The sequence below is a fragment of the Zea mays genome, chromosome 5, assembly GCF_902167145.1.
Source record: "Zea mays cultivar B73 chromosome 5, Zm-B73-REFERENCE-NAM-5.0, whole genome shotgun sequence".
Classification (NCBI taxonomy): Eukaryota; Viridiplantae; Streptophyta; class Magnoliopsida; order Poales; family Poaceae; genus Zea; species Zea mays.
In genome coordinates, this window is record NC_050100.1 from 63,618,313 (window position 1) to 63,630,899 (window position 12,587).

At 45.2% G+C, this 12,587-nt stretch overlaps 1 protein-coding gene across 1 annotated transcript; it reads left to right on the forward strand.

The window, feature by feature from the left end:
• The first annotated feature begins 209 nt into the window (after window positions 1-209).
• LOC100383370 (putative RING zinc finger domain superfamily protein) lies at window positions 210-2,703 on the forward strand. The gene is given in 5 exon segments (NM_001176026.1): window positions 210-762; window positions 1,395-1,573; window positions 1,749-1,832; window positions 1,920-2,090; window positions 2,196-2,703. Coding segments are annotated over 5 exon segments (750 nt in total). The 5' UTR covers window positions 210-569; the 3' UTR covers window positions 2,319-2,703.
• Window positions 2,704-12,587: the final 9,884 nt, after the last annotated feature.

Sequence of the window (12,587 nt, forward strand, 5' to 3'; positions counted from 1 at the left end):
GCACGAGCCAAAAAAAATATCTCCCCCTACGTCTACGCCTACACTCTCAGGCTGCCGTCGCTACGTACTACGTATGCTAGCGGAAGCAAGCAGGAGCAGACTACAGCAGCTGCCGTTCCTTGCCCTGCCGCTCTCTCTCCCGTCCCGTCTCGTCGCCCCGCATAAATGCAGCGGCGACGGGTTGGTTGGCGCCATAAATTACACGCCACCACCGCTCGACCTACCAGCCCTCCTTCCTCATCCGCCTGCCCTGCCCGTCCCGTCCGTCCACCCCCTTCCCTTCTTTCCCCTTTGCTTGCTGCTGCCTGCTTCTCGCCGTCGCCGCCTCAATTCCCTCCTCGTTGTCCGTCGCCTCGTCCACGCGCACCTCGTCCTCCTCTCCGTTCCCTCCACCTCCTCGACCGCACCGTCGTCGTCTAGCTAGCGGAGCGAGCTGCGACCAGATCGGAGAGCCAAGCACCCAGGAAGAGGGGGCCGGGGAACAAGAAGAAGCCGCCGGAAGCCGGGCGTGGACGTGTGGTGGTTTTCTGCCGGCGGCTGACAAGTGGTGTAGGCTACCCGCTCTGGCCATGGATCCGTCGGGCGGCGCGTTCCTGCCGCCGCTGCAGCAAGGGAGCTCCTCCTTCCCGCGGTCCTCCAGCAACGCGTCGCTCGCCAGGAGCGGCAGCGGCGGCGGCGGCGTTGGCGCCGGGCGCGGGACCAGGGGCAGGAAGATGATGCGCAGGGTCTGCCGCGGCGTCATCACCTTCATCTTCGCCATCGGTACGTACGTCTGAAACCTCTCGCTCCCCATGTTGCTCACCGTCCTCCTCCTATCCGTACCTTCTGCTCGATCTGAATTCTGATCCGCGCTCTCTCTCTCTCCCTCTCTGCTCTGTCCTTGCTTACTCTTCTGTTTCTGCAAGGGAAGAGGGGAGAGATTTTCTTCTTCAGTTCTTCTTGTTTGGTTTCTGCCCCCATCTGGCAGCCTGATGACAGGATTGGGGCAGCTCATGATTCTGGCTGGGCCTCCAAAGTTTTCACTTCATCCTGCTTGCTTTCAATCCCAACAAATTTTCTTCATGGCTTGACTCTGTTTCAGCTTCTACATTCAAAAAAAAAACTCTGTTTCAGCTTTTGAAGTGTTTGCACTTTGTACATCACTGGGTTCATCGGTTTGCAATTTGTTCAGACAACCTCATCTATGCAACCATACATCAAACAAGAAATACAGAATCAGCCTTGTGTGTGTGTCGTCTTCAGCCACCAGATCTTTGCGCTGCGACATAGGATCAAATTTGACTTTTTTTTCTGAGGTTTCATTTGCTCTAATCTGAAGAAAGCCAATAAGTATCTGTGCACGCATGTCTGATGCTGCAAACTTAATCTGAGAAGGCGGTGGGTGCATGATGCAGCTGGGCTGTTCCTGGGAGCGGTGACCGGCGGTCTGATCGGGCTGGCGACGGAGAGCGGGCTGTTCCGCGGCACCGGGATCGGCGCCATCACCGGCGCGCTCGTCTCCATCGAGGTCGTCGACTCCTCCATCCGCCTCTGGCAGGCGCGCCGATCCGGGATCTGGAGCATCCTCTACGTGGTAAGCATGAGCACTCACCACTAAAGCACTGCAGATCGATCAGGATCAGGATCAGGATCAGCAGTAGCTGGGAGTAGGAGACCAACTCGTGGGCTTGCTTGTGTCTGTGTGCATGTCGGCTAGCTTGCTGAGGAGCTGCTGAATTTTGTCGCCAATCTGACTTGTCGCGATGCAGCTGAACGTGATCTACAGCCTCCTGACGGGCAGGCTGGTGCGCGAGAAGGTCGACCCGGCGGTGCAGCGGGTGGTCCGCAGCCAGGTCGGTTGATTTGATCGCTCATGCATGCGCTGTGCAAACGCTCGGGGTTCGTTCCATGGCTGACGCCTGATGCCTTAATTGTTGCAGATGAACGCGGTGGACTCGTCGCCGTTCAGGGAGTCGCCGGACCTGTTCGAGGTGGAGGCCACCAACGGCATGCCGCGGGCGTCCATCGACAAGCTCCCCGAGTCGTGGATCACCGAGGAGTACAGGCGCGACGCCGTCGGCGACCTCTCCGGCTGCTCCGTCTGCCTCCAGGTAACTACCGAGCGATCGATCTTTGGCGTCCATCGATCTACAGTCTACGATCCGATCCCATCTCAGACGACGGGAGTCGCTGTTCTCGTTCGTGAATGTGCGCAGGATTTCCAGGTCGGGGAGAAGGTGCGGAGCCTGCCGGACTGCTGGCACGTGTTCCACGTGCCGTGCATCGACGGCTGGCTCATCAAGCACGGCTCCTGCCCGCTCTGCAGGAGGAAGCTGTAGGCGGATCGACCGGACGACGCCATGGACGATGTTCTTCTCTGCGATCGAGCCGATGATGTGTGTGTGTGTGCCCCCGCCGCCGCCACCACCGATAGCTGCTGCTAGGATCGGAGGAGGGAGGAGGGAGAAGAGACTGACATCTATAGAACCCTTAATTTATAGAGAGGGCTTTTGCTTTGCTGCTACTTGTACGTGCTCTACTACGTACCTATTGCATCTTTCTTTCTTTTTTTGATCCACCATGATCGACCTCCCTCCTCAGATCCATCCATGCATGTAATATACCCTGGACCGGCTTGTGCTTCGTTCGATCCATTCCATGCATCTCCGGACTGTGATCTCGATCTGGTGTAATATATATAAAAAAAAACTACTAGTATGTACCATCGCACTTTGGACATCTATACATGCATGCTGGTTTTGGTCATATTTTTTTAGAAAATATTAATATTCGAGCTTCTGTTCAGAGTTCAGACTCGAGAAACATTGGATTCCATTCTCCAACGAAAATCTCACATTCAACATAGGTTTCACAAAATTAAACACCCAATCTATGACAAAAAGTATAACCATTATTCCAAAAGATTTTCATCATTATTGTCTCAAACACATAGCAACCCTATTTTAGTTGAGGCCTTTCCTGTGTCTGCAATGTCCATAGCCTTGTCCAATGTATTCATCTGAGGGCACGTGCTCTAACCCAAATCAAGCTCTTAAGTCTAGAATTTGAACCCTGTAGCCAAATGCCAAACATATGTCGGATAGATGCTCGATTGTGGTGTAGTGTTAAATAAAATTTGTACATCTCTCTAAACACATCTAGCTATATGACAATAAAAAAGGTGTTGAATGGATTCATCTAAGCTGCATCCACAACATTCAAAACTTCCTTCCACAATTTTTGCTAAATTATCCTTTGTTAGAACTATGCCTTTAACTAAGTATCACATAAAAATTTTATTATTCAAATGTAGCTTCAAATCCTAGATTGGGTGGTTTCTCGAAACAATGTTCGGAGCGACCGAAGCCCTATATATAGAGCTAACTGTAAACTGACCTTACTGGAGAAGATCCCACACAAAAGCGTCTCTTTAATCAGTTAACCTAATAGTAAATACTCTAGCTACTACCTATTTCAAAGCAACAAGATTATTTTCGTTAAGTGACCAACAAAAAGCCACATTAAGCTAATCAAATTGTAGGGGTATTCTCAAGTCCCCTCGCCCGTTTTAAAAAAGAGAATGAAATTGTTCGCCGTTTTTTCTGTCAAAAATGTGGCGCGGAGGGGCACCATGCCAGAGATTGCTCCAAGTCTTTGTGGTGTGATATTTGCCGTAAAGAAACACATATGACTACTAGATGTGTTCTTCCCAAACAAAACAAACCATGTATGCCTATTGTTGGTATGACGGTGGATGGTTTAGGGTTTTATTCCTCTCATTTTGCTAAACCCCTGTCTAAAAAACCTAAAAGGAGTTTCATAGGGCTGGTGAAGGTGGTAGAGGGTTTGATTTCTGCTGAAGATCTTGAAAAGGATTTTGGTTTTCATTTCCCTTGGGGTAGAACTTGGAAAGCTACCAAGTGTCACTCTAGTTTCTTGATGTAGTTCCCCTCTCAAGAAAGACTTGATGAGATGATTAATTTTCCTGAGTTGAAAATGAAAATGTCTGGGGCAAAAATTATTGTGTCTTCTTGGAGCTCGCAGGCTAAACCTAAATCCAAGTTGCACACTATGTGGATTGTTAGAGAAAATGTTCCAGAAGAACTTCAGAATTACCAAGCTATTTGTGAGTTGGGCTCCACAATTGGCGCTATTGAAGAAGTTGACATTTTATCCTTAGACACTAAGGATATTGTGAGGTTCATAGTGCATGTTAAAAGTGTTGCAATGATCCCCCCAATTATTGAGGTTGGTGTTAAACCCTTCTTATATGACATTTACCTTAAAATTGATAATATCACTGATGAGGGATGGAATGATGATTCCATCAACCTTGGTAAGAGAGCTTCGGTTGACAGGCAGGGTTTCGGTGATCCTTCTTTTGAAAAATCTGGAAAAGGCCAGAAATGTAGGAGATAAATCTGCAATGGATGATTTGAGGTTTGAAAACATTGGTGATTCTCTGTCTCAAGGTAAAAATTCTGGGCGATGTTCTGATGTGACAGAGGGAATAGAAGATGTGAAGCCTATTGATGGTGATAAAGGGTATGATGATAATCCTGTTAATGATGAGGATGATTTTAATGAAAGTGAAGATGACTTAATGAGTTCTCAAGATCTGGAGGAATTTGCTAAAGATGAAGATTTAGTTTTACCCTCATCTCAAGAGAAAGTGAACAAGACACCGACTGAATTACATACTGAAGGTGTTGCCAAGGATGTTGGCGAAAAAAGGTGTGTGTTGGGGACTTGTTCTCAAATGCTAAGAGTTAAGAACAAGGCAACACAGAAAATGTTAAACGTTAAAGTTCTTCGTCCTTCGAAGCATTATTTCCCTTGGGATATAATAATTTTCAGACGAAGGTTATGAAGGTCATACCTTCATAGATATCACATATCATAATGAAGAAGGAATCACATGGAATATGAAAGATAACATAAACAGTTATATATTATTATCAACTCATTTCTATTTTATTGCTATGGAGAAATAGAAATGACATCGGATTACAAATGTACCTCTAACTTGAAAAAAGGTGACAGTACAAGCGTGATGCGAAAGCAAATGCCAAGTCAGCGTGTCCAGTACAGGGTTACTATTCATCTATTTACAGGCACGGGACGCAACCCATGTAAAATTACACCTATGCCCTTTACATCTGGTAATAATTCTATAATAATTCTTCGAGGTCTAAATAGCCTTTTTCATCTTTAAGTCGGTTTCCCTTTCCGCTATCATGTCGAAGCTCTTCTACAAACAGCTTCGGCTCCGCGCCATCCTTCGTACCCCTTCTGTGCTTCTTCACGTTGTGGTTTTAACTCAGGTCCGAAGATATCTGTTCACACATTGTACTCTAGAAATATTGTTAAATCATACTTTTGAGGACCTTCGGAAGCCGAAGGCCCCCAACAGTAGCCCCTCGCAATATTAATTTGTTAGAATGATAAATTCAGATTGTGATATGGACGAAGGCCCCGAGCCGAAGGTCCGAAAAAACACCTTCCCTTTGCTAGAATAGCAACAGCCACTGACAAGCGGGACCCTTCAGTTTTCGACATACTCGGCATATAAATAAGAGCATATCGCGGATTTATTTGACACACTCCCTTGCCATCTGCTTTTGCTTGCCCAATTTTTAGCCCTTGCGCACCAACACTTTCTTGGCTTTGAGTTTTTAAGCTTCGTATTCAAGAGTGGTTTTTCAGCACCTCCGAAGATGTCTCAAGATAAAAAAAAAGTTGTTGCTGAATCGAAACTGAGTCTTTCTGAAGAGAAGAATCTTGGTTTTCTTGAATTAATGGCAAAGACAAATACATAGAAGATTACCAGGGAGATTTTGGAAGGCTTGTCTGAAGATACTGGTGATAGCGGTAGTTATGATGTAGAAAGTAGGGGTGAAGACTCCGAAGATCGACCGTGGCGACCAAGTCACACAGTCTTCGGTAAATCGAGTATTAAACAAAGTCATCTTGATAACATGAGGGGGAGATATTTTCTAGACATGTCTACTATGAGGGCAGATGATGGAGAGAAGACTGTGCCCACTCTCGAAGAGAATGAAGTCGTGATCTTCCGAAGCTTTTTTAAAGTTGGGCTTCGGTTCCCCTTAAACAAATTTGTGGTTGAAGTTCTGAAGATATATGAGGTGTACCTTCACCAACTTACTCCTGAAGCAATCATAGGAATGGGGATCTTCGTATGGGCCGTTAGGAGCCAAGGCTTGGAACCAAATGCAAAAAGTTTCTGCAATATGCATGAACTATTATATGAGACGAAACCTTGGGGTAAAGAGCAATATCATAACAATTTTGGCTGCTATAGCTTCGGTGCTCAATCTGGGTCAAGCTGTCTCGTGCCAACCTTTCGAAAGAGATGGCCCGGAGACTGGATGAAGGAATGGTTCTATGTGAAAAACGATTTGAAGGCACGAGAAGATATTAAAGATATTATCATGCGCCCTATCTGGCAGCGATTCGGCCTTCGGAAACCGAAGGTGGATATTGACGAGGCAGCCGAAGAATGTCAGAGGGCCTTCGGTGTAGTTTGTTCTTTCATCGGGACAAGGGATTTGATCCAGGAACACATAGCCTTCAAAGTATGGCCACTTGTGGAGAAGTGGGAAATGCCAAAGGAGACTATTACCAAATCTGACGAAGGTGGGTTGGTTAGGGTGAAATACACCTTCAGGTATGAAGGTAAGTTTGTTGAGCCAGACGATGATTGGTTGAAATGTATTGAAGCTACAAGCGATGAACTGCTTGGGCCATACTCGAAGGCAGAAGATACTGCACTATCTGCGGCCTTCGGAGGCCGAAAGAAGAAAAGACTCAACTGAGTTTTTGATGCTATTGGGTTCGTCTATCCTGACTACTGTTACCCAATACGGGGTCAAAAAAGAAAAGGTACGGCTTCTGTGAAGGAAGTTCCTTCGGACGCTCCTAGTGAGCCAGCGCCGAAGAGAAAAAAGATGAAAGTTCTTACGCACCTGCCACGCTATATTGAGCCGACCACAGTGCCTAAGTTTGTCGGTGAAACCTCTTCGGCCACTGAAGCCAAAGAGCCTACTTATCTGCAGAATATTGAAGAGCTGGCTGCAATGCCGGAGACGGAAAAAATGGAAGAACCGAGGGCTGAAGAGACAAAGACATCGGAAGTTTTAAGTCCTTCAGCAAGAGTTGAAGTGTCAATGCCAACGCCGAAGGCACAAAAGGACCTTACAACAACTCCCAAGAGAAAGAGAATGGTTAACGTGCTAGATGTGCTAGAAACAATAAAATCTTCAAGCTCTACTTCGAAGATAGCTGTCGAAGCTCCAAAAACAGAAATTGAGGCCGAAGCTGCCAAAAGCCAAGTAGAAACCGAAACTGGGCTTTCAGAGCCTGCCAAGAGGGAATTCTTGGAAATTGGAAAAGAAACAGAAAAAGAATCTGTAGAAGAAATTTTATCTGAGAAAACCGCCATCCCTATTCCCGAAGCATCTTCCGAAGCTCCCAACTATGTCTTACGCCATACTTCGGGTAAAAATCTGACTGAAAAAGAAAAGCAAGAAGCTCAGTTCTATGCGCAAAAATTGAAATATCCGAAAGGGGCGTTGATATTCAATGGCAGCGGAGAAGAAGACTTCTTGTATTGCCTCCCAGACAGCAAGGAGATCTCTGTCTGCTGGGAGATGGCAAGAAACTTCGGATTCCCAACTCTAGAAGATGGGCTTTCAGTTTTGTCAAAAGATGAATTGGCCGACAACTTAGCATATAACAGCTTAAAGGTGAGAAAATACACTTTTTGTGTGGTTAAAAATTCGTGTGTTTATTTCTTAATATCACATTCCTTTTGCAGGGCCTTATTCTCAGCAATGCCCTCAGAGCGCAAAAAAGTGCCGAAGATGAAGGGTGCGCCATGGCTTTAAACAACCTTCGTTCCGAAATAATTGAGCTAAGGAACGAAGGTCTTGAGAAAGATAAAATATTACATTCATTGGTGAATAAAATAAAAGAAGACGAAGCTGCTTCCAAAGCTCAAGCTGAGGCCCAGAAGCGCGAAATTGAGGATTTTCGGAAACAGCTAGCCGAAGCTAAAGAAAAATGCGCAGTTGCAGAAGCTAAACGAGAAATCAGTGAACAATGGACAAATCATTTAGAAAAAAAACGTTGAAGAACTTCGTGCATCCAAGGAAAGGTGTTATGAAAAGTCTATAGAGTGTGTTAAGAAAATAAAAACTAGCTTCGCCAACGTTGGCGCGTATTCAAGCGAGGAAAATTTTGTAAAGGGCAACCCCGAGGGCCCAATTGAATGGACCAGTCACGAAGCCGAAGCTTTTGAGGAAGTTTTGAATGGCCGCGGAGACATATGAGCCTTCTCGGGTGCTAGGGGGATTGCCACTATTTTGGAGAGTAGAGGCTGCGATCATGTGAAATCCTTGGCACAAGCCAAGGCCGCCTTATCTTCTGAAGGTATAAAAGACCCCTCGGCCGAAGCAAGCTTGGTTGGTGGTAAATTTTTCACCGACATCTGGAAAAATGGTGGCCAGGAGATGGCCCAAGAAATTATAAGGAAAAGTGAAAAAGGTATTCACGACGCTAGAAATGTAGCAGAGGCCGCTGAGAAAAGTGCAGATCTGGAGAGGCGAATAGGTATTGACTACTAAGTTTTGACTTTATGTTGTAATTATATGATTTCGGACTTATTTACACTTTGTAACACAGTCGCACTATCTTCTCCCCTAGAGCCCGCCGAGCCATTGGCGGACCCCAACGCAAAGGGGGATGACGAAATTAGAAAAATGGCCGAAGCTATTATGGATAAGGTTGTTGATCAACTACTAAACGAAGCTGCGGAAGTAGTCTTAAGAGAAGATTAGCTGCTATTGTAAAGACATTGAGAATGTAATATTTGCTGGACAAAGTGTGTAATATTTTTATAACCTTGAATATAATATATAAGCTGCTTGTAACTCAATTCTTTATGATGCATGAAACTTTACGTACATACCGTTTTTGAGCCTTCGGCGAAAAACCACCTTCCCTTCTTTTCATGCTTCGTGAAGAATATCCATATTTCATAAAAACATCCAATCCTCGTAAAAAACATTGTGCCTCGTAAGCAATAGGTCTTTTTATTTTAGAGTTTGACGAAGGTATGCTTCTTTAATAATTATTTTGTGCCTTGGCACTGCTTCTTCGAAACAATCTCCAAAGATCAACATTGAACCCCCTTCTTGCGTCATAGATGCAATATGATGTATGATGTTATGCTATGCAAATGATGTGATGATGTGATGTTATGCAAAATGATATTTGTGTCGAAGATCAGTGTTGACTTTTCGCTGCAAGCCTCCCTTAGGAGCTTCTTCGCCTTCTATTTCGGCGGAATCAGCGTTTATTTTTCGTTGTAAGCCTCCCTTAGGAGCTTCTTCGCCTTCTATTTCAGCGGAATCAGCGTTTATTTTTCGTTGTAAGCCTCCCTTAGGAGCTTCTTCGCCTTCTATTTCAGCGGAATCAGCGTTTATTTTTCGCTGTAAGCTCTGCATTCCCTTTGGAACGACTTTTGAGCAGAAAACTTACGCTGTGCTCCCTTAGGAACGACTTTTTGTAACTTTGGCAGCTTACGCTGCGTTCCGTAGAACGACTTTTCTGTATCTTCGGAGATACTTTCTGTAATCACGAGCTCTTAAGACCGAGCTTTCGTGCTTCGGCGATTTTTCTGACTCCGTAAATCTATGGAGAAGATATATTTTCACTATGGTAAAAAACGAAGCTGTTACAAGAAATTGAAAATGAGAAGAAAAACTTAAGCTTTAATGATTGTTCCTTATTTAAACGAAAAATGAAAAGAATGCAAGAACTGTTGCCGAGGTAGGATATCTTCTAGTAGATGTGCTTCGACTCTGGCACAGTACTGTTGACTGTGCGAGCTTCGGACTCCTCTCTGAAGTCTCGTTGCTGATGAGTGTGCTGGCTCCCTTCTGGCTGCTGGCCTCGTTGCATTGGTGGTGGAGGTGGAGGCTATTGCCAAGATGCCTGAGGTTGGCTTGCCGAAGCAACATAAGTTGCAGGATGGTTACCCACATACTCTGGAATGTACGATGAGTGATATGAAGCAGTATGCATAACTTGCTTCGGCTGGCTCTGTTGGGCTGCAGCTTCTGCTATCTCTTTCAGTTTCTGGATGGTGACATGGCACATCCTGGTAGTATGGCCCTTGTCCTCACCGCAGAATAAGCAATAAATTTTCCTGGGCTGGTCCCCAAATCTTCCTCCGAAGCCCCTGGCGCCTCTGCCCCTTGGAGCTGGCGGCCGAAGATAGCTCTGCTGTTGCCCCGAAGCCTGAGAGGAGTCTTGTGGCCGCTGTTGCTGACTTCCTCTATCATCATTTTGAGTGGAATGGATTGATCTTACATGTCTTGGGTGGATTCTCCCTCCGAAGCCCCTGGTCATTTCGGAGAACCTGTAAGGTTCCTCTCTTCTTTGACGAAAATCATTATCAGCGCGGATGTATTCATCCATCTTTTGGAGCAGCTTTTCCAGGGTCTGAGGGGGTTTCCTGGCGAAGTATTGGGCCGTAGGTCCTGGCCGAAGCCCCTTGATCATGGCCTCAATGACAATTTCATTAGGCACCGTTGGTGCCTGTGCCCTCAGACGCAAGAACCTTCGGACATACGCATGAAGGTATTCTTCGTGATCCTGGGTGCACTAGAATAAAGCTTGAGCAGTGACCGGCTTTGTTTGAAACCCTTGGAAACTGGTAATCAGCATGTCCTTCAGCTTCTGCCATGACATGATTGTTCCTGGCCGAAGAGAGGAGTACCAGGTTTGTGCAACATTCTTGACAGCCATGACAAAAGACTTCGCCATGACTGCAGTATTGCCACCATACGAAGATATGGTTGCTTCGTAGCTCATCAAAAACTGCTTCAGGTCTGAGTGTCCGTCGTACATGGGAAGCTGGGGTGGCTTGTAAGACGGGGGCCAAGGTGTAGCCTGCAGTTCTTCTGACAGAGGAGAAGCATCATCAAAAGCAAAATTTCCATGATGGAAATCCTCATACCAGTCATCCTCGTTGAAGAAGCCCTCTTGATGAAGCTCTTTGTGCTGAGGCCTTCGGTTCTGCTCATCTTGAGCTAGATGACGAACTTCTTTAGAAGCTTCATCTATCTGCCTTTGCAGATCAGCTAGTCGAGTCATCTTTTCCTTCTTCCTTTGTACTTGCTGATGGAGCATCTCCATATTCCTGATCTCTTGGTCCAAGTCGTCCTCCTGGGGCGTTGGACTGGTGGTCTTCCTCTTCTGGCTTCGGGCCTCTCGAAGAGAAAGGGTCTCCTGGTTCGGGTCCAGCAGCTGCAGAGCTGCAGCCCCTGTCGCTGAAGCTTTCTTTGGCGGCATGACGAAGGTCGATGCTTGCTGAAGGTGTTCGAAACTTAACAAGTGGAAGTGAGTTCACCGGAGGTGGGCACCAATGTTGGGGACTTGTTCTCAAATGCTAAGAGTTAAGAACAAGGCAACACAGAAATGTTAAACGTTAAAGTTCTTCGTCCTTCGAAGCATTATTTCCCTTGGGATATAATGATTTTCGAACGAAGGTTATGAAGGTCATACCTTCACAGATATCACATATCATAATGAAGAAGGAATCACATGGAATATGAAAGATAACATAAACAGTTATATATTATTATCAACTCATTTCTATTTTATTGCTATGGAGAAATAGAAATGACATCGGATTACAAATGTACCTCTGACTTGAAAAAAGGTGACAGTACAAGCGTGATGCGAAAGCAAATGCCAAGTCAGCGTGTCCAGTACAGGGTTACTGTTCATCTATTTATAGGCACGGGACACAACCCATGTAAAATTACACCTATGCCCTTTACATCTGGTAATAATTCTATAATAATTCTTCGAGGTCTAAATAGCCTTTTCATCTTTAAGTCGGTTCCCCTTTCCGCTATTATGCCGAAGCTCTTCTACAAACAGCTTCGGCTCCATGCCATCCTCCGTACCCCTTCTGTGCTTCTTCACGTTGTGGTTTTAACTCAGGTCCGAAGATACCTGTTCACACATTGTACTCCAGAAATATTGTTAAATCATACTTTTGAGGACCTTCGGAAGCCAAAGGCCCCCAACAGTGTGAATATGGAAGTTGATCATGTTGAAGGTATCAGAAGGAGCAGTAGGCTTGAAACAAATGATGAGATGAAGATTGTTGATAAAGCTACGATGAGAGCTATGGCTAAAGATGCATTCATCAACAAAGGTATGTCTTCAAACCCTTTTTTTGTTTTCAATACTGATAATTTTGTTCTCATGGATATTGCTTCTAATTTGGGAATAGAATTAGGATCTTCTTTTACTGATTATGTGGCAAATTTAGAATTAATAAAATCATTAGAACTCTCCAGAAAAAATCTTGTAATTCAATCTGTCAAGAACACTCATGACACAAGCCCTCCTGTGGAATCTAAATCTGATGTGGATAAGATTATCCATGATGATGAGGAGTACAATGAAATGACTAATACGGAAAATGTGATGATCTTAAGAAAAGGCAGGAAAATTCGTCATAATAATCTATGAAAAAAGAAAAAGAAGAAATCTCCTCCTAAACTTAG